The sequence below is a fragment of the Bubalus kerabau genome, chromosome 1 (assembly GCF_029407905.1).
Source record: "Bubalus kerabau isolate K-KA32 ecotype Philippines breed swamp buffalo chromosome 1, PCC_UOA_SB_1v2, whole genome shotgun sequence".
NCBI lineage: Eukaryota > Metazoa > Chordata > Mammalia > Artiodactyla > Bovidae > Bubalus > Bubalus kerabau.
This window is the reverse complement of record NC_073624.1, coordinates 148,045,105-148,066,838: the sequence shown is the minus strand read 5'-3', so window position 1 is coordinate 148,066,838 and position 21,734 is coordinate 148,045,105. Positions and strand designations below refer to the sequence as shown.

The 21,734-nt window shown below is 43.8% G+C and overlaps 1 protein-coding gene, 1 non-coding gene and 1 pseudogene across 7 annotated transcripts in view; all 3 read left to right on the top strand.

Annotated features, from left to right (window-relative positions):
• Nucleotides 1–1,458: 1,458 nt before the first annotated feature.
• Nucleotides 1,459–11,622, top strand: LOC129655641 (protein-cysteine N-palmitoyltransferase HHAT-like protein; annotated as a pseudogene).
• A 4,668-nt stretch (nucleotides 11,623–16,290) lies between these two features.
• TRNAY-AUA (transfer RNA tyrosine (anticodon AUA)) lies at nucleotides 16,291–16,362 on the top strand. The gene has a single exon. It is a non-coding gene; the product is annotated as a tRNA-Tyr (tRNA).
• A 2,213-nt stretch (nucleotides 16,363–18,575) lies between these two features.
• The window catches only part of SLC25A16 (solute carrier family 25 member 16), a 30,877-nt gene continuing 27,718 nt past the window's right edge, over nucleotides 18,576–21,734 (top strand). The window contains exon 1 of one of the 6 annotated variants that reach the window (XM_055591265.1): nucleotides 18,576–18,755. Coding sequence is in view for 2 of the 6 variants with exons in the window: in XM_055591273.1 (XP_055447248.1) it covers nucleotides 20,472–20,598 (127 nt within the window). In the remaining 4 variants the exon portion in view is untranslated. Of the gene's footprint in view, nucleotides 18,756–20,036; nucleotides 20,599–21,385; nucleotides 21,653–21,734 lie in introns of those variants that run through there. The other 5 variants (XM_055591245.1, XM_055591273.1, XM_055591228.1 and 2 more) reach the window with 5 other exon arrangements.

Here is a 21,734-nt window from a genome sequence, read left to right as displayed (position 1 = left end):
GGGGGAGAAGGAGAGTAGGGGACACTGAATCCTGGGGAAAGCTGCAATTTTAAATCCAGCAATCAGCTCATGGAATAGATCTGAAAGAGATTAGGGAGGAAGCTGGGGGAGATTTTATGCTTAGGAGGGAGCAAATGCAAAGGCCCTGAAGGTGGGTTTGTATCTGTGGTGACGAAACAATTTCACTGTATTTCACAATGGTAGAACATTGGAAACTGGAACTTCCCTGGTGGTCCAGTGGTTAAGACTCCACTGCAGGGAATGCACATTTGATCCCTAGTCAGGGAACTAAAATCTCACATGCCATGTCCAAAAAATAAAATTCAATTAAAAAATCAGAAACTGAGTAACAGTCTCATTAAAAACAAAGAAAAAAACAGGATAGATAGGTCCCGATGACCAAGTCTGAGACAAGTTTGAGTTTGGAAAAGAGGTTTAGCTTGGAAAAGCAAATTTGAAAGTCTGCTGCTGCTGCTGCTGCTGCTGCTAAGTCGCTTCAGTCATGTCTGACTCTGTCCGACCCCATAGACGGCATCAATCAGCATGTAGATGACAATGAAAGTCACCTTGGTATCTGAGACTTAAAACATAGCCCTAGCAACATCTGGTTCATTTGAACCTGTAAGAAAAGGGGTCTGATAATTACAACAGACACTAAAAGGTTGAATAAATTGTGGGAAACTAAACAATAACATGAGGTATCTACCCAAAGAGAAGAAAAGAAAGTGCAATTCTTTCCAGACCTCAGTATCAAAGAATAAATGTTTAAGCAATTTCCTACTATCCTTGCTGCTAAGTCACTTCAGTCATATCCGACTCTGTGCGACCCCATAGACGGCAGCCCACCAGGCTTCCCCGTCCCTGGGATTCTCCAGGCAAGAACACTGGAGTGGGTTGCCATTTCCTTCTCCAATGCATGAAAGTGAAAAGTGAAAGTGAAGTCACTCAGTCATGTCCGACCCTCAGCGACCCCATGGACTGCAGCCTTCCAGGCTCCTCCGCCCATGGGATTTTCCAGACAAGAGTACTGGAGTGGGGTGCCATTGCTACTATCCTTACCCATTCTTAATAACAAAGGAAGAATTCCAGTCTTATTTCCAAAAACCTCTCTAGAAGAGAGAGGTGAAAATAAGGTAGGTATTAAATCTTTGCTTATGTAACTTCCTAAATACGTAATTGTAATTTCAGCTTAGTTGCCCTGTTTACTAATTAACTTCAGCGATGTCCTCTATTGGCAAAAAATAAATAAATAAAATTTTTTTCTGTTGGCAAATTTTTTTTAATTTGGCAGAACTGCTGATGGAAAACTCTTATACATCCATAAAAGTAAAAATTGTGCAAACAACTGAGAAGGACAGACTTACTATTCTCTATAAGGAGAACAGGCGTGGATGGATGGATTGATAGATGATATAATGATATAATAGTAGCTAGGAAAGAGTTAATAGTCCCTTGGTGATGTGGGACACTAACTACAATCAGAGAGGTCCTGGAAGAGCAGGGGAGGGTGGGCGAGATAAACCTGTGCTAACAGCTCAGCATCGAAAAAGACGTAACTCTATCAATTCTGCTAGAAGTCCAAGAAAGCAAGGAAAACCTAGAGTTGAAAAGACCCAAGGGAATTCTCAGAGAATTTTCATGGAGCAGGTCTGCAGGAATTGGCATTTACTTGTCAGTTTACTGGCAGATGCAGACCTAAAATCTTTTTCTCACTCAAGTTTTGAAACTGAATCAAAGATTGTCAAGAAAACATAGGGTGCATATAACACGTGGTAGGTACAAACCAAAAGACACCTCAGTTGAGAAGGTGGTAGAGGAAATCAAATTGATATTCTGAGGGAGAAAAAATTTTAGGCTTGCCAAATTGGTTTTGGAATTGGTTTTGGAAGGAAGTGGAAAAATTAGCATACCTTCACAGTAACTATAGAGAATGAAGATATATTCTAGTTATGATAATGAAACAAGATCTTTTATTATATAGTCAGCTTCCAAAAGAACCATATCCTTTGGACTTTCCTGACAGTACAATAATTAAAACTCTGAGCTCCTATTACAGGGGGTGCTGGTTCTATCCTTGGTTGGGGAATAAAGATCCTACATACCTCGAGTTGTGGCCAAAAAAAATTTTTTTTAATTAAAAAATAAACATATCCCAAATCAAGAACTATCTGAGTGTGGTCAAGCTCAGTCTGTTTTGGTAAAAACTCCTTCCCTACTTCTATGACAAAATTCAGCCATTTTCCCCATTTATGCCTTGTCCAGCAACTTTAATGATAAACTTTCCAACCCACTAATTCATTCATCCTCTTAACCTCTCCAGAATTTAACCTATCCTGGAAGCATCCTGATTTGACTTCTACATCCACATCATCCATTTTCTCTACTGTTTGCAAACAGCAGAATTTTGTGAGAGCCTTAGACACCTTTGACATTGTAAGACCTAAATCTGCATTAGGTCTTTATTTCTCCTCAGCAATCACTATTTTGGGAGTTTTTGAGTCTCTTCCTGCCATGAGATCTGTTCTAAGCCTTTATTTTCTTAACCTCCAAAGCTGTCCACAGCCCAGGCTATCAAGAGAGGCTCTTGATTTCTTTTTTACTTCTTCCAGTTTTATTGAGATATAAATGACATATAGCACTGTATACCTTTAAGGTGTGCAACATAATGATTTGATTTATATACATCATGAAATGACTGAAAGTTGTTGAAAGTGAAAGTGCAGTCGTGTCCAACTCTTTGCGACCCCATGGACTGTAGCCCACCAGGCTCCTCAGTCCATGGCATTTTCCAGGCATGAATACTGGAGTGGGTTGCCATTTCCTTCTCCAGGAGATCTTCCCGACCCAGGGATTGAACCCGGGTCTCCCGCATTGTAGGCAGACACTTAACTGTCTGAGCCAGGTGTGCAACATAACGATTTGATTTATATACATCACGAAGTGATTACCACAATAAATTTAGTGAATAAGCTTTATCTCAGGTAGAGGTACTTCCCTGGTAGCTCAGAGGGTAAAACGTCTGCCTACAATGCAGGAGACCCAGGTTCGATCCCTGGGTCAGGAAGATCCCCTGGAGAAGGAAATAGCAACCCACTCCAGTATTCATGCCTGGAAAATCCCATGGACCGAGGAGCCTAGTGGGGTAGAGTCCATGGGGTCACAAAGAGTCAGACACGACTGAGTGACTTCACTTTCATTTTCACTTTCATGTAGAAACAAAATGAAGGAAAATTTTTTTCCTTGTGATGAAAACTCTTACAATTTACTCTCTTAAATTTTACATATGACATGTAGCAGTGTTATATTGTGTTGTACATTATATCCCTAGTGCTTATTTATTTCATAATCGGAAGTTTTTGTGCCTTTTGACTATCTTCATCCAATTCCATCTCCCCCCACTCTCCACCTCTGATAACCACAAATCTGATCATTTTTTATATGAGTTTCTTTGTTTGCTTATTTATTTTTGAAGTGTAATTGACCTACAACGGTCTGTTAGTTTCTGGTCCACAACACAGTGATTCAATATTTCTATCTATTACAAAATGATAACCACAATAGATTTGTTTTTCATATATAGCATTTTAATTATTTGGCTGTGATGGGTCTTCATTGCTGCCTGGGCTTTTCTCTAATTGTGGCGAGTGGGAGCTACTCTCTAGTTGCGGCGCATGGGCTTCTCACTATGGTGGCTTCTCTTGTTGTGGAGCTCAGGCTCTAGAGCACGCAGGCTTCAGTAGCTGCTGTGCAGGAGCTCAGTAGTTGCGGCTCCTGGGCTCTAAAGCACAGGCTTGACAGTTGTGGCGTGGGGGCTTAGTTGCTCCATAGCATGTGGGATCTTCCCGGACCAGGGATCAAAGCTGTGTCTACTGCATTGGCAGGCAGATTCTTCACCATTGCTCCACCAGGGAAGCTCTACAATGGATTTCTTAATTACCTCTCCCTCCCTTCCTGAACAGTACTGTTTCCTTCCTTACCTGAAGTTTTTTCCCCTGTTACGTGGCTGTCCATTTTCTTGTGCCCTTCAGCCTAGTCTCCATGCTACTTTATTGGAGCATTACTACATTAATGAACCCTTCTTTTTAGTCTCTTCAGGCTCTTCTTCACTAGTACCTTGTCTACTGTCTAGAGGTCTTCCATGTTTATCATACTTAGGACATGCTTTTGCTTTGTCTTGCCTTCCCGTCTATCTTTAGCCCTATTTCTCTCCATGACAAATTCTATTTCATGCTGTTTCCTGTTTCTATAACAGCTATTTGTTTCTGAGTCCACTGACTTACTCTCCTGAAGTTACATTCACAACACAGCTCCTTTATTCCCTTTTTTCATCCCCCCTGCCCCCACTCTCGGAGAAGGCAATGGCACCCCACTCCAGTACTCTTGCCTGGAAAATCCCATGGATGGAGGAGCCTGGTAGGCTGCAGTCCATGGGGTCGCTAAGAGTTGGAATGGCTGAGTGACTTCACTTTCACTTTTCATCTTCGTGCATTGGAGAAGGAAATGGCAACCCACTCCATTGTTCTTGCCTGGAGAATCCCAGGGACAGCGGAGCCTGTTGGGCTGCCGTCTATGGGGTTGCACAGAGTCGGACACCACTGAAGCGACAGCAGCAGCAGCAGTAGCAGCCCCTAGCCTACATTTTGACATTTCTCATCCCTGGAATTGTGTGACACCTATAGGCCACCCTGGTTCTTCTCCTAGAAGTCCAACCAAAATGCCTTCACCATCTTCTTCCTCTGGCTACTTCCTTCTTCAGAGCCCTCTTGGCATTGCAAACACTTTGGATCTCCTGGTCCAGCCAACTTCCAAAGCTGACTCTCCAGCCCTGAACGTTTTGCTCTGTGGCTGCAGTCCATTATCTCTGGCCCCTGAAGCCATGTGCTGTGTTCCTCATCTCTTTCTTTGCATTTTCACCTGAGACATGCTGGGACCTGCTCTGCTCTGATACTTGTTTCTTGTTACATCACACGTGGTGACTTCTACCTAGCAGGCACATTAAAGCCACCTGTCTGAATTATTTCCAAATGTTTTCTTCCTCTCTTCTGAGAATTCACTTAAGGCTGTCAATAATTTGGCGAGTCTCTTCTAAACAAATGTACTTTCTCTAGCATTGTGAATAGAGGAGATGGAAAAGTTGGGACAGATACAGGTCTTCCTGGAATGTCCTTCTCCCTCCTGTTCTCTCCTCTCTTTCCTCTATATTACTCTCATTCTTGCCAGGCTGGCACACTTATCTTCATCCCTCAAAACCCAGCTCACAAAGCTCCTTGTCTGTGAAACCTCACATAATAACCGAGGCAGAATTAAAAGCTTCGTAGCTCTCTCAACAGTGTTTCTGCAATAGTCCCGTATCTGTCATAGTACTTCTCTCTCGTGCCACCCCAGTTACTAAACTGTACACCTCTCAAAGGACTTCTCTTCCTTTTCTATATTTCCAGTGCTAGTTCCTGGTCCACACATAGTGATTCAGGACATAAAACAAAGCAGACACCCAATATTTGTTAAATGACTCTCAAGGTCCTATCTAAACTATCTAAATGCTGTGACTGCAATTATATAATTCTATGTGAGAGTGCTAAGTCATTTCAGTTGTGTCAGACTCTTTGAAACCCTGTGGTCTACAGCCTCTATCCACAGATTCTCCAGGTAAATAATGGGAGTGGGTTGCCATACCCTCCTCCACGGGATCTTCCTGACCCAGGGATCGAACCTGAGTCTTTATGTCTCCTGCATTGGCAAGCAGTTTCTTTACCACTGGTGCCACCTGGGAAGCCCATATAATTCTATATGTTTGTACAAATGAGGCTAATGTCTTGGTAATCTTCACATTGTCACAATATCTTACACATGACAGAAAATGTAAAGTGCTTGCCACAGGCTCACACAAAGCAGGGACACTGTAGGTCCCTTTCCCATCCCCTCTTCTTAGATATAAGATGCATTTCAAAAATATCTATCGTTGCCTTAAAGTTTGCTAAAGCCTTCACCATCTGAAGACTTCTATTATTTAAAATCCACTGATAACTCAGTTCCTCTAGAAAATTGTTCTTTTTTAAAAATTAATTTATTAATCAGTTTATTTGAATGATCTGAATCTTAGTTGTGTCATGCAGAATCTTTGATCTTCGTTGTGGCTTGTTTTCTTTGTTTGTTTGGGTTGTGGCATGTGAACTCTTAGTTGCAGCATGTGGGATCTAGTTCCCTGATCAGGGATTGAACATAGGCCCCATATATTGGGAGCACAGAGTCTTAGCCACTTGCCACCAAGAACCCTAGAAAATTGTTCTTGAACAATCCTACTAGGGAATTCCCTGGTGGTCTAGTCATTAGAACTCTGTGCTTTCACTGCTGGGGCCTGGGTTGGATCCCTGACCAGGGAACTAAGATCCTACAATCTCTGAGTGGCCTGGCCAAAAAATAAAATTAAATTAAAAATTAAAATTAAAAAAAAATTAAACAAGAAATAACCCTACCAAACATACATAACCTCAGAATTATCTCCCCTCCTCAGCATTCATGAAGAATAGTGTTGAACTTCATTACTTTATACTCATTGATAATGTGATTTTGACACTCTTCATTAGTTTTATCTATGTCCACATTTTGTTTCCCCAACTATGTGAAAACTTCAGAGTAAGACTCATATCTTCTATTTCTTTTGTGTCCTATCTCTTTAGAGAAACTGATACTATAATACCCTCAATAAATATTCCTGACAGGCCAAATATTGACTGACAGAAGCAATTGGATAATATATCTCATGTTATCTTCTCAGTGAAAAACACTAAGTAAATCCATCAGAGTTATTATTGCTCCAGTGTGTGAATAATATAATTGCTACTGTTGATGGAATACCATCTTTACACATTATACTATACTTTCTAAACAAACATGGCTTTAAGTATATAAACAGAGGATACTTTAAGTTGCCGCGTAAATGCCCTAGACTTCCAAGTTTATCTCTCTAGCCTGACCCCCATTTTTGAGCTCCAGACTATTTTGACTTAGATCCTTCACGGACTTTTTAAACTCAACATTTCCAATATTACATTACTCTTAAAACACTCCTTACCACTGACTTCTATACACACTTCCAACCCCCGCCCTACCCTGCCTCTACCATATATCTAGCTACTCCTCCATCTTCTTTACCAGCTCATCATTCTCCAACTGGCCATTAGGCATTGCAGTTACTCAAGGCTGGGGCTTCCTTGGTGGCTCAGACAATAAAGAATCTGCCTGCAATGCAGGATATCCAGGTTTGATCCCGGGGTCGGGAAGATCCCCTGGAGGAGAGAATGGCAAACCACTCCAGTATTCTTTGGAGAATCCCACGGACAGAGGAACCTGGAGGGCTACAGTCCATAGGGTTGCAAAGAGTCAGACACAACTAAAGTGACTTAGCACCCATGGACACACAGAAGGCTGAGTTCTAGGTTCTCTCTCTCTTTAGCTTGGACTTAACTAATATTATATTTTCAGCCCAGACTGCTCCATATATTCACCTCTTCAGTATCTCCTCTTAGAGGTCTCTGAGGCCTCTGCGTACTCGATATGTTGCTACCAAGCAACTCATTCTCTCCCGTCCTTTCACTTTGCCCTAGAGTAATAACAAACTGATCCTCTCCCAGTGATCCTTGCCTCAGTGAATCCATCCAGTCATGTAACCAGGAACCTAGGAATTAGCTTTGACATCTCCCTTTCCTCAGTCCTTTTACTGAATCCATCACCAAGTTCTATCCCTTTCATCACTTCAGTATGTCTCAAGTCCATCCACTTCTGTCCATTCCCATGGCCTTTACTCTAGACCAATTGCCATGTTTTGCAATAGTGTACTCACACCCACTTTTGTCCTATTTCATTATCTAAGCCACAGGCAGAATGACCATTTTGAAATATGCCTCTCTATGTTAAACACAGCTTAACACTGGCTTCATGTTGCTTCAGAGATAATGTCAAGACTCCTAAAGTGGCTACAAGGCTGCCAGTGGCTATAAGACTTGACCTATTTTTCTACCTCATCTTACATCACAAATATCCTAATTTTCCCCACTCCAGCCTCAGTGGCTTTATTCTAAAATTGCAAGCCAATAATTCTGTTCTTGTAAACCAGTGAATTTCATTGGCAGATATGTTTTATTTTAGGTAAAACTTTACAGTTCTTTCGTTTAGCAGCTCCCTCTATTATCTTACCAGGAAAGGCAATGGCACCCCCCTCCAGTACTCTTGCCTGGAAAATCCCATGGACAGAGGAACCTGGTGGGCTGCCGTCTATGGGGTCGCACAGAGTCAGCCACAACTGAAACGACTCTGCTAACTCTACTAAGTCGTTTCAGTTGTGGCTGACTCTGTGCGACCCCATAGACGGCAGCCCACCAGGCTCCGCCGTTTCTGGGATTCTCCAGGCAAGAACACTGGAGTGGGGTGCCATTGCCTTCTGCGGGCTATTATCTTACACATTTGTCAATATAAGTGACCTAACTGAACCCTGGAGGGGCATAGTATGGTAGTGCATTTGAAGTTGTGATTAGACCCTTGAAGACCCCAAACTCTTCTGCCATTAGCTCTGATTCTTTTTTCTGGAACGTCTATTTTTTGGCCATGCCATGGGGCATGCATGATCTTAGGTCCTCAATTATGGGATGGAAACTTTGGGTTCAATCATTACTTCCTTAAAGAAGGCTTCTGTAAACTTGTTTAGGTCATTCCTCTTTTTATGCTCTTATATTATCATGCACTCAGCCTTTTCTCAGAAGTACTTATCCCAGTGTCAATTTTACATAAATTTCTCTGGTTATTTGATTAAGATCTCCCTTTCCCACTAGAATATAAACTCCCTGAAGTGCAGGGCCCAAGTTTTTATTTACTGCTGTATCTCTGATACATAGCACCTGTGTAAAAAATACCTGTTGACAACAATAAAAATAAATGAGGTCAGTTCTTTAATTGCTAGCTCGTAGAAATTATATCTAATTGTAACTACATTGAGATAATGCAGTTTGTCGTCTGAAATACTCAGAAAATTCTTACTCTTTTTTCAAGGCTCAGTTCAAGACTCTAGCTTTTCCTAATGTTCCTCTCACCACCCCATCCCAATAGACCTGGCCTCTCTCCTCTTTGTACCTTATAATACTTCTTGCACACCCCTAATATTGGATAGATACTGACAAATTGTACTTTTTGTGTATACTTTTTTTTGGAATAGCTTGCTCTCTTACAAAAGTCTTTGTAGGAATTTTATCTTATTTTTATAGCTTGACCATCTAACATAATGGCTGGCATACAGTAGGTGGGCAGTAAATATGTATTGGTTGGATGAATAATGATCTGTTCTGCAGGTCTAGGGGTGCACATACTAAGGAAATGAAGGGAATATAGCACATACCAAGTGCTGAGCACTGTGGTAGGTCCTTTGCTGAAATGATCTTATTTGATATTCACATCATATCTCAGGGGAAGTATCACTCATCTTTTACAGATTAAAAACTGAAGATCAGGCCTTTATTGCCTTTAAGATAACTGACCTGTTAAGTAGAGAAGCAGACAGTCATGTTTCTGTTTGTTTTCACTATACTGTATTAGAAATTTAAGGTACATCTTTGGGGGACTGTAGAAAAAGACAATTAGAAATGTTACTTTTCATTTTTTGGATACCTGATCACTAATGCCATAATTTAAAAAAAGACACCGTTTCCTAAAATTCCTGCTTTCAAGACTTCCCTGGTGGTCCAGTGGTTAAGATTCTGTGCTTCCACTGCATGGGGCATGGATTCAATCCCTGGTATGTTCCTGGTTGGTGAAATAAGATCCCACATGTCACGAGGAGAGGCCAAAAAAACCCAAAAAATCAAACCATATAAAATGTTGTACAATGAAATGAAAGGTGTAAGACCCGCCCCCTTCCTTCATGCATTCCACTCTACAGAGGTAATCTCTGCTGACAGTTTCTCGTGTATCCTTTCAGAAATTATTATGATATTTCTTCTAATATACTAAAATGCTATACTTTATATACATATAAAAGAAAATGTGGATGTTTAATTTCATGTGAAGTTGTATAGCATCTAAAATATTTTAAATTTTGTTTATGGATACATTCTACTAAACACACAAAGATCATGTTGCATGAGTGCCAAGTTGCTTCAGTCATGTCTAACTCTTTGTGACTCTTTGGACTGGAGCCCACCAGTCTACTCTGTCCATGGGATTTTTCAGGCAAGAATACTAGGGTGGGTTGCCATGCCCTCCTCCGGGGTATCTTTCCGACCCAGGGATGGAACCCAGATCTCCTTCAGCTCCTGCATTGCAGGTGAATTCTTTACTGCTAAGACACCAGGGAAGCCCAGATTATATGTTATATATGGATAAATTATGTTGTCGTTGTTGTTCAGTCGCTAAGTCATTTGTGACTCCATGGACTATAGCATATCAGGCTTCCCTGTCCTTCACTATCTCCCAGAGTTTGCTCAAACTCGTGTCCTTTAAGTCAGTGGATAGTTGCTATCCAACTGTCTTATCCATGGAAATTATATATGACTCCATAGTTATTTAAGTTATAAGGCATCTCTGATATATGATCCTTATTCCTGGTAAAAATAACTAAATAAAAGTTAATGATCTGTGGTCTAAAAGAGACTAACGGAAGACTTAAAAAGACAACTAAGGTTCATGACAATGTTTGTTAAAATGGGGCCTCCTCTGGAAGTTTTAGAGCCCATGCTCCACAACAAGAGAAGCTACTGCAATAAGAAGCTAGCGCACCGCAGCTAGACAGTAGCCCTGCTCGCCACAACTAGAGAAGCCTCCCTGCAGCAAGGAAGAGCGTGTTCCCCACAAGGAAGACCCAGCGTAGCCAAAAAAAATAGGGGCCTGTCTTGGATTTGGGGAAGCTTGGGTTGGGGTGGGCAGTGGGCAGGAATGACCCCTGTCTGCAGCTGGCTTAACCTACTCAAACTTGGTGTATGACTGGGTGAAGGTGGCCATCCTCTTCAGCGTTGTCAACACCATGGTGCACCTCAACCCCTTGGATCCCCACCAGCCTCCCCAGTGTATCACAGTGCTCTACATTTTTGAGGAGATGCACTTTGACCTTGGCATCAACGATTGGCTCTGCAAGTCTGTATATGACCACATTGTTGGGGAGCACTCTGCAGTGATCCCAGAGCTGGCGGCCACTGGGGCCACATTTGCCATCACCACTCTGTGGCTTTGTCTTATGATATTGTCTACCTGTGGTCATGCCTTAACTGCTTTGGCCTCAACTTTGAACTCTGGGTACAGAAGCTGGCAGAGTAGAGGCCTCTAATGTGAATTGAAGCCTCACGTTTGGAGCAGATGTTCTGCAGGCTCTGAGCTATCTTTGGGGCCATGCACTTCTGAGCCATTATCGCGTACAACCTTGTAAGCCTGAACAACCTTGAGTTCACAGAGCTGGTCGCCCAGTCCCTGCTACTCACAGGGTTCCCAAAGACCATGCTAGCTGTCCTATTTGTCACCTACTGTGGTGTCCAACTGGGGAAGGAGCCAGAACAAACCCTGGTGCAGGAGGAGGAGCAGAAGAAGGACAAAGAGAAGCCGGAGGAAGAGGGAGGGGAAGGAGAGGTCCTGCTCAGCTATTCCTGATTCCAGGTCAAGGCTAGGCCAATGGGCCTGACCGATAGAATAAAAGACTTTTCCACCTCTAAAAAAATAAAGAAAAAAATGGAACATTGATTTCTCCCTGTTTCATGAAAAGCTGGGGTATATGTGGGGTTGGGTGAAGCTTTCAAAGATGACTTTTTAGGTAGTTATTGCTATATTCACTCTATATGGTATTCACATATTATCCATATTTTTAAAGAACTTTTGCCAAGCATTTGGCCTTTGGTATTTTGTGTATTTTCATCTTTACTGTTTCTGCTGTAATTCCTATTCCCTTTCTGTGCCTTAAACCTGTCCCTCTTTCTGTTTTCCCTCTTCTGTTAATTCTCCATCAAGTATCTTAACCACCCTAGCAAAACCTGAAGCAGTTTTGACTTATCCTATGCCTTGCCTTCCATATCTAATTTCTTACCAAGCACAAAAGGTTCTGTGTCTTCCATCTATTTTCTTTCTGATCATGTTTTCATGCTCTCACCAACTCTTTTGTCTGGAAAATTGCGAACACTTCCTATCTCACTTCTTTACTGTTGTATCTGTCAGTGTCTGTCTTCCCAATTATCATGTTCATCTTTTCCAGATTGATTCTTCTAAAATATAGTTGTTATCAGTTTCTCATTAGCCGCTGAATTGAACCTTTAGCCCAAGATTGAAACTGTTCGTGATATAACCTTGACTTATTTCTCTAACGTCATTGGTCAGTGGTCTGCCATACAAATGTTGGGGAGTCATGGAGAAGGGGTGAAAGATCCTAAAGCAGGCAAACTGGATAATTCTTTGTTTTTTGAAAGAGTTGTGCTTCCTTATGTGTGTGTCTGTGCAACCTGTGTGTATATAGGTATGTGTGTTTGCCCTGAATGATGTTTAGCTGTGTCAAAGGACAGTTCAATGACCTCCTTCCCGGGTTCAGTTCAGTTCAGTCACTCAATCCTGTCTGACTCTTTGCAACACCATGGACTGCAGCACACCAGGCCTCCCATCCATCACCAACTCTCGGGAGTCCACTCAAACTCATGCCCATTGAGTCAGTGATGCTATCCAACCATCTCATCCTCTGTCACCCCCTTCTCCTCCTGCCTTCAATCTTTCCCAGTATCAGGGTCTTTTCAAATGAGTCAGTTCTTCACATCAGGTGGCCAAAGTACTGGAGCTTCAGCTTCAGAATCAGTCCTTCCAATGAATATTCAGGACTGATTTCCTTTAGGATGGTCTGGTTGGATCTCCTTGCAGTCCAAGGGATTCTCAAGAGTCTTCTCCAACACCACAGTTCAAAAGCATCAATTCTCTGGCGCTCAGCTTTCTTTATAGTCCAACTCTCACATCCATACATGACTACTGGAAAAACCATAGCCTTAACTAGATGGACCTTTGTTGGCAAAGTAATGTCTCTGCTTTTTAATATGCTGTCTAGGTTGGTCATAACTTTTCTTCTAAGGAGTAAGCATCTTTTTATTTCATGGCTACAGTAACACATTTTGGAGCCCAGAAAAATAAAGTCTGTCACTGTTTCCACTGTTTCCCCATCTATGTACCATGAAGTGATGGGACCAGATGCCATGATCTTAGTTTTCTGAATGTTAGTTCTAAGCCAACTTTTTCACTCTCCTCTTTCACTTTCATCAAGAAGCTCTTTAGTTCTTCTTTGCTTTCTGCCATTAGGGTGGTGTCATCGGCATATCCTTCCTGGGTGACCTGTGACAAATATGATCGGTCTTTCTTCTGTATCCTTACTTTTTACTTGTGTATATTTATTTTACTTTTAGGGTCACATTCATCCTCTGAAATAGTATATTAATCTAGGGAAAGGATTAGTTTTTCTCTATTTCTTTAGCCTCTGGCCACTAGATGCTAGATATTCTAGAAGTGAAAGTCATAGAAAAAGTTGGTCTTTAAGTAGAGCTATCATTATTTACTGTCTATTCAGTGTCAAAAGACATAGCAAACAAACAAAACAGACAATTCCTACCTTCATGGAGCTCACATGCTAGTGGGGGGAGACTGATGATAAAAACATTTTACAGGCTTCCCTAGTGGCTTGGTGGTAAAGAATTCACTTGCCTGTGTAGCAGACATGGGTTTAATCCCTGGTCCAGGAAGATCCTACAGGTTGCAGAGTAGCTAAGCCCATGCACCACAACTACTGTGCCTTGGCTCTTATTGTTGTTCAGTTGCCAAGTCGAGTCCAGCTTTCTGTGACCCCATGAACTACAGCATGCCAGGCTTCCCTGTATTTCACTATCTCCTTGAGTTAGCTCAAACTCATGTCCATTGAGTCAGTGATACCATCCAACCATCTTATCCTCTGTCACTCCCTTCTCCTCTTGTCCTCAATCTTTCCCAGCATCAGGGTATTTTCCAGTGAATCAGCTCTTCACATCAGGAGGCCAAAGTATTGGAGCTTCAGCTTCAGAATCAGCCCTTCCAATGAATATTCAGGGGTGATTTCCTTTAGGATTGACTGGTTTGATTTCCTTGCTGTCCAAGGGACTCTCAAGAGTCTTCTCCAGCACCACAGTTTGAAAGTATCAATTTTGGGAGGCTCAGCCTTTTTTATGGCCCAACTCTCACATGTATACACAACTACTGGAAAAACCAGTAGTGCTCTGGAAGAAAGTGAAAATGTTAGTCACTCAGTCATGTCCAACTCTTTGCAACCCCATGGACTGTAGCCTGCCAGGCTCCTCTATCCAAGGGATTCTCCAGGCAAGAATACTGGAATGGGTTGCCATTCCCTTCTCCAGGGGAACTTTCTGACCCAGGAATTGAACTGGGGTCTCCTGCATTGCAGGCGATTCTTTACCAGCTGAGTTAAGAGGGGAATCCAATATATATATTTAATAAGCACTGATAAGTACCATGAAAAAAAACTAAAGGAGAGAAAAAAGAAGACAAAAGAGACAATGAGCTTCAGTTCCATTCTTTTCTTCTGTTTTCCTCCTCCCTCCCTTTTTTCTCTCCCCTCCTCCTATCTTTGCACAGGGCCCCTTGCCATGAGATCAGACTCCCAGGATTCAGTGCCACCTGCAGGCCACTGACCAGGCTGAAGGACACCAAACTGGGAGGATCAGTTCTAAGGCAGGAGGGCCGCATTAGTGATTTAATTTAGCAAGAAGGCTGTGGGCTTCAGTGCTTGAAAATATCTAGTCACCTTGGTCCTGGGGCAGCCCTGCTGGATCACTGCCCCTCAGGACCCAGTGTCCTCACCTGTAAAACAGGCACAAGAGTCATTGGTTCTCTCCCTGTCTCCTCCCTGCCCCTCCTGTCTCCCTCTCAGGCCCCAGGAGACTTGGCTCTTGGCTCCTGGCTCAGGGAGAGCACCTAAGACTGAGTTCCTGGTGTTGCCTTGCTGAGGCCCACAGAGCATATCTTACTCCTGGAGTGAGGGGCATGGGCGGGGGGAATTGCCTCAAATTATGAAGGGGCTCCAAGCTCAGGGGAGGAGGGTATATTTATCAAATAAGCCACAGAGCTGGGCTTCTAGGCCAGGCACCCACCTTCCAGGAGTAACTGGGTCACCACTATGGCGACCTCTGCACGCTCCCCTCCCCCACACCTCAGGGAAGCAGCGCAGCTTTGAAGAAGGCTTTCAAGGACCCTCAAGAGCTCCTCATCCTGCAGTTTTCCATCACCCCTGCTCCAGTGGTCTGCCTGTATGCAGCGTACTCTCTTTGATCACCCCAGAGCAAGACTCCAGCCTCCATGACCTTCTCTGAATTCCTAAGGGCAGAACAGTTGGGAATCAAAGGAGAAGCAGCCAGGAAACCACCTGAGGCAAGATTAAAGGGACCATTGAGGTTCATCAAGATTAAGGAGATCCAACCACCACTGCACACACCCTAATCTTGTCAGCAACCTCACCCCTTTGAAACTTTGCAGAAGAAGGAATGAAGACTGTTACTGCCTTGATCCTTATCACATACCCTTGCCTGACTATATAATCTCTACTTAGGCTTCCATGGTGGCTCAAAAAGTAAAGGATCCTCCTGCAATGTAGGAGACCCGGGTTCGATCCCTGCATTGGGAAGGTCCTCTGGAGAAGGGCATAGCAACCCACTCCAGTATTCTTGCCTGGAGAACCCCCATGGACGCAGGAGCCTGGTGGGCTACAGTGTAGGGTCACTAAGAGTGGGACATGATGGAGCAACTGACACATATGGAAGAGTTGGACATGACAGAGCAACTGATACATATGGAGGCAGGAGGCATGGAGGCACAGTTCTTGAGGCACTAGCCTACTATGTTCCCCCTTTACTTGGAAAAGTAATAAAGCCACTCTTTCCTTTTCATCTTAAAAAAGGAAAAGAAAGAGAATGAGTTTTGGTAGGGGTGAGGGTGAAGTGGGTAGTAATTTTAAATATTACAGTCAGGAAAAGCCTCCTTGAGAAGCTAGCTGTTCAGTCTCCCAGTCGTGTCCAACTCTTTGCGACCCAATGGACTGCAGCATGCCAGGCCTCTCTGTCCCTATCTCCCAGAGTTTGCCCAAGTTCATGTCCATTGCACCAGTGATGCCATCCAGCCATCTCATGCTCTGATGCCCTCTTTTCCTTCTGCCCTCAATTTTTCCCAGCATTAGGGACTTTTCCAATGAATTGGCTGTTTGCATCAGGCAACCAAAATACTGGAGCTTTAGTTTCAGCATCAGTCCTTCCAACCTCCCTGGTGGCTCAGGTGGTAAAGCGTCTGCCTATAGTGCGGGAGACCCAGGTTCGATTCCTGGGTTGGGAAGATCCCCTGGAGAAGGCAATGGCAACCCACTCCAGTACTCTTGCCTGGAAAATCCCATGGACGGAGGAGCCTGGTAGGCTGCAGTCCATGGGGCCACAAAGAGTCGGACACAACTGAGCAACTTCACTTACTTACTTAGCTTCAGCATCAGTCCTTCCAATGAGTATTCAGGGTTGGTTTCCTTTAAAATTGACTGGTTTATCTGCTTGCTGTCCAAGGGATTCTTAGGAGGCTTCTCCAGCACCACAATTCAAAGGCATCAATTCTTTGGCACTCTGCCTTCTTTACAGTCCAGCTCTCACAACTGTATGTGACTACTGGGAAGACCATTGCCTTGACTTTATGCACTTTTGTTGGGAGAGTGATGTCTCTGCTTTTCAACACACTGTGTAGGTTTGTCATAGCTTTCCTGCCAAGAAGCAATCGTCTTCTGATTTCATGGCTGCAGTTACCATCTGCAGTGATTTTAGAGTCCAAGAAGAGAAAATCTGTCACTGCTTCCACCTTTCCCCTTTTATTTGCCATGAAGTAATGGGGCCAGGTGTCATAATCTTAGTTTTACTAATAGTTTTAAGCTGGATTTTTCACTCTCCTCCTTCACCCTCATCAAGAGGTTCTTTAGTTCCTCTTCACTTTCTGCCTTTAGGGTGGTATCATCTGCATATCTGAGGTTGCTGATGTTTCTCATGCCTATCTTGATTCCCCCCTTGTAACTCATTCAGCCTGGCATTTCCTATGATGTGCTCAGCGTATAGGTTAAATAAACAGCGTGACAACAGACAGCCCTGTCATACTTCTTTCTCAATCCTCAACCAAGCAGTTCCATACAGGGTTCTAACTGTGGCTTCTTGACTGGCACACAATTTTCTCAGGAGACAGTTAAGATGGTCTGGTATTCCTATCTCTTTAAGAAGTTTCCACAGTTTATGACCCACACAGTCAAAGGCTTCAGCGTAGTGAATGAAACAGAGGTAGCCAAAGATGGAGAAGCTGTATACAGTCAGCAAAACCAAGACCTGGAGGTTGACAAGCTTACATATGTATAAAATCTGAAGCAGGAGATTGGAGGAAGTTACATGGAATACCTAGGGGTAAAGAAGTACAGGTAGAAAGAACAGCTTGTGCAAAGCCCTGGGAGAAGCATGCCAGGTATTTATGAGGAACAAAGAAGCCAGTGTAACTGAAGGAAGTTCTAGGCATTGAGGTCAGAGACATAACAGTAAACCATTGTAGGAATTCCCCAAGTGATATGCGAAGCCATCAAAGGGTTTTGGGATAAGATGTGACAAGATATGCTTTAGGTTTTAAAAAACTGATTTGATTGCCATCTTGGGAATAGAAAGTAGGAAGCAAGAGAAAGTAGGGAGAGTATTTAGGAAATTAGTCAAGCTTTATGGACTGACTATGGAGTTGTGATTTAATGAAATGAGGAAAGGTTGCAGGTGTAGCATGTTTGCGAAGAAAGATGAGGAATTTAGTTTTAAATATGGCAAATAGATGTGCTTCCCTGGTGGCTCAGTCGGTAAAGAACCTGCCTGCAATGCAAGAGATCGCCTGCAATGCAGGAGACCTGGGTTGGATCCCTGGGTCAGGAAGATCCCCTGGAGAAGGAAAGGGCAACACACTTCAGTATTCTGGCCTGGGAAATCCCATGGACGAAGGAGCCTGGCAGGCTACAGTCCATGGGGTTGAAGAGTTGGACATGACTTAGTGTTAAACCACCACCAATGGCAAATAGATGCCAATTAGATGAATGAGTGGTGAAACGGGAAATATGAATCAATACAGTTGGAGAGTGAGTGGGAAGGGCTGGAGATTGGGAGTCATCAACCTATAAAAAGTGAAAGTTAGCCACACAGTTATGTCCGACTCTTTGCGATTCCATGGACTGCAGCCTGTCCCACTCCTCTGTCCATGGATTTCTCCAGGCAAGAGTACTGGAGTAGGTTGCCATTTTCTTCTCCAGGGATCTAACCAAACTGGGGATTGAACCCAGGTCTCCCACATTGCAGGTGGATTCTTTACCAGCTGAACCACAAGGGAAGCCCCATCAACCTGTAAATGCTATTTAAAACTCTTATGGTGGTGGGTTAGTAGCTAAGTAGTGTCTGACTCTTGCGATCCCATGGACTGTAGCCCACCAGGCTCCTCTGTCCATGGGATTTCCAGGCAAGAATAATTTTAAACTCTAAGGTTGGGTAAGATCTCTGAGAGTTGTGTGTAGTAACATCTGTAGGTTGAGTAGTTTAATAGTAGCCAGCTGAGTAGAGAAGAAATAATTGGCTATTGAAAGTCACTAGACTTGTCAGTCATCATGTGTATAAACTTTCCATCTTGGATCTGGACTCAGTTTTGGAGTTGAAGGCCATTATGTGATAATTTAAATCCATAAGGTATGTTTAATTTGAAATGGAAATAGATGAGAAGAGATACCAGTACAGCTTACAGGACAGAAAAAAAATACATGTTAGGACTAGGAACAAGACAATTTTGCTAGTTATTTAATAAGAAAGCATAGATCTTTCTCTTTTTTGATATATAAAAAAATCTTATGGAAGTTTTTCTTGTACTTTTTAATTGTAATAAAACATACTTCACAAAAAATTTACCATTTTAACCATTTTTAAGAGTACAATTCAGTAGCATTAATTACAATCACAATGTTCTGCAACCATCCACACTTTCAGGGCCTTTAAATTCTTCACATTAGACAGGCAAATTATAAATAATGATAGTATTTTCTGGTGGAAATTGAGTATTAGGAAGATGGGAAAAAACAAGTTTGAAATCTGAACTCTTCATTAGTGATAAATGTTGGCTAGAAAGACTGCAGAGGCTTATCCATAGAAAGAGAAATGGGGGACCAGTGTCAAAAATAGGAAACGTTGGAGTAAATACTAACAAAAATCTTAATAGATACTCTCTGAGAGGATAAAAGTTCAGAACAACTTTGGTCACAGTGAATAGGAATAAATTTTGGTCAACTTGGAGTTGATGAGGGATGCTCAGGAAGAGAATAGTGCCAGGTAAGGGGTGGTTTAAAAAGACAGTCTATAATGCAGTGGGACCAGGAAGAAGAAACTTGGAAGTTCCTGGGAGTTTAGGAGTTGGTGGGGAACAGGGCGGAAATCCAGAGCTAAGCAGAAGGCACAGATTCAGAAAGTCCTGGCAAAGCAGAAGTATTTGTGTAATTCCTAGGGCCCCAAAGAAAGATCTTGCTTTAGCAATTATTTCTTTGGCAGAGTTGATGGGAATGGAATTGAAGCTTAGTAGGGGGTTGCTGCTGCTGCTGCTGCTGCTAAGTCACTTCAGTCGTGTCCGACTGTGTGCGACCCTATAGACAGCAGCCCACCAGGCTCCCCCAACCCTGGGATTCTCCAGGCAAGAACACTGGAGTGGGTTGCCATTTCCTTCTCCAATGCATGAAAGTGAAAAGTGAAAGCGAAGTCGCTCAGTCGTGTCCGACCCTCAGCGACCCCATGGACTGCAGCCTACCAGGCTCCTCCGCCCATGGGATTTTCCAGGCAAGAGTACTGGAGTGGGGTGCCATTGCCTTCTCCTAGTAGGGGGTTAGGGAGGCAGAAACTGAGGCTCATTAAGAAGTTCAGAAAAGGCAGAACTGATTTGGTGAGAAAGAGTGTGCAATGTGAGTACAATTTCATAAGTTCCTGGAAGGCGTGAAGAACCGAAAGTTGGTTCTGAAAAAGGTTCATTTTAGGGAATTCAGAAGGCAGCCCGATGGACGGTTACAGCACGGGAGAGAGCTTTCTGAGGCGGCGGGTTTGGAGAGGATCTTCTCCCCTGGCCATACTTCCCTTCTTCTCTGTAACAGAAGAGGCCTGAAAAGCGAGGCCAGAAGTAGGCACGCGGGGTGAAGCGGGGTGAAGCGGGGTGAAGGGGAAGCGCCCTGCCGGGGCGACTCCCCCAGCGGGCCTTGACCCAGGCCCCGCCCCTGGTATACGCCATCAGCCCGCGTCGCGCGGTGCTGCCCGTGGTATTCCGCCCCGCCCGCGCGGCGGTCGGTGCCCTGTCACTGCCTGCTCCGTCCATGGCTAGGGCCCTTGGGTTGTAAATTGACGACCAAAGCTCCCGACGCGGCCCTGGTCCTGATGGCGGCGGCGGCGGCGGCGGCCCTGGCAGCCACCGAGCCACCTCCAGCGATGCCGCAGGCGGCAGGAGCCGGAGGGCCCGCCGCCCGCCGAGACTTCTACTGGCTGCGCTCCTTCCTGGCTGGAGGTGGGTGTCCCCCTGGGGGACCTGCCCGCGCGCGGAGTGGCCAGGGCGGGATCCCGGGCAGATCGGGTGTAAGCGGCCGAGATGACATTCTTCAACTCTGGCTGCTCCAATGCCCAGCCAGGTGTTTGCCCAACCTGCTGTAATCTCTTTCTAATAATCACTGGACTAGTGACAGCAGGATTCTGGGGAGAAACGGCCTCGAGGATAGGCTGGGGATGTGGAAGGGCATAACCAGGCACCCAGTCTTCAAGGCTGGATAGCAGGGAAAAGAGGGGAGCCCCGTAAAGGAGCCCAGGGTTTCAGTGAAACATGCTGGGCACTCCTTTCTTTTATAGAGACTGCGCACTATCGAGTGTAGAATTGGATTTTGTTGTTTACTTAAAAGCAAGCAAGCAAGCAAACAAACAAATACTGGAAGACAGCTGTTTAAGAATGACTGGGAAATTGTGCAAAACTGTCTACAACCAAAACTGGTTCCGGTGGTTCTAGCAAACTGTGCAATAGCTACTTGACATGTAGCTGGTGCAACCCTACTGTTGGTGTGACTTTGGGGCCGGAAGTTTCATGTTATCTCTCAGAAATTTCTTCTGCTTTCCCATAAAGAGATGTTTCAGTCTCTACCCTCTCTTAATTGACTGGGTTGTCATCACTTAATTATTTAAGGCTGGGACTTTGTAAAATTTCCACATTATAAGCACTTGTAGAAAGATATGCGTACGTTGCAGTAGTATTAATAATTATTTTGTTCTGCTGATAAAAACGGAGAAGGCAATGGCACCCCACTCCAGTACTCTTGCCTGGAAAATCCCATGGACGGAGGAGCCTGGTAGGCTGCAGTCCGTGGGGTCGAGAAGAGTCGGACACGACTAAGTGACTTCACTTTCACTTTTCACTTTCATGCATTGGAGAAGGAAATGGCAACCCACTCCAGTGTTCTTGCCTGGAGAATCCCAGGGACAGGGGAGCCTGGTGGGCTGCCTTCTATGGGGTCGCACAGAATCAGACACGGGACTGAAGCAACTTAGCAGCAGCAGCAGCAGCAGCTGATAAAAAGGTCATTATTTATACAAGGAAATATTTGAGTGCCTGCTCTGTTTCTGTTACAAGCTCAGTGTACATCAGGGAACAAAACAAGG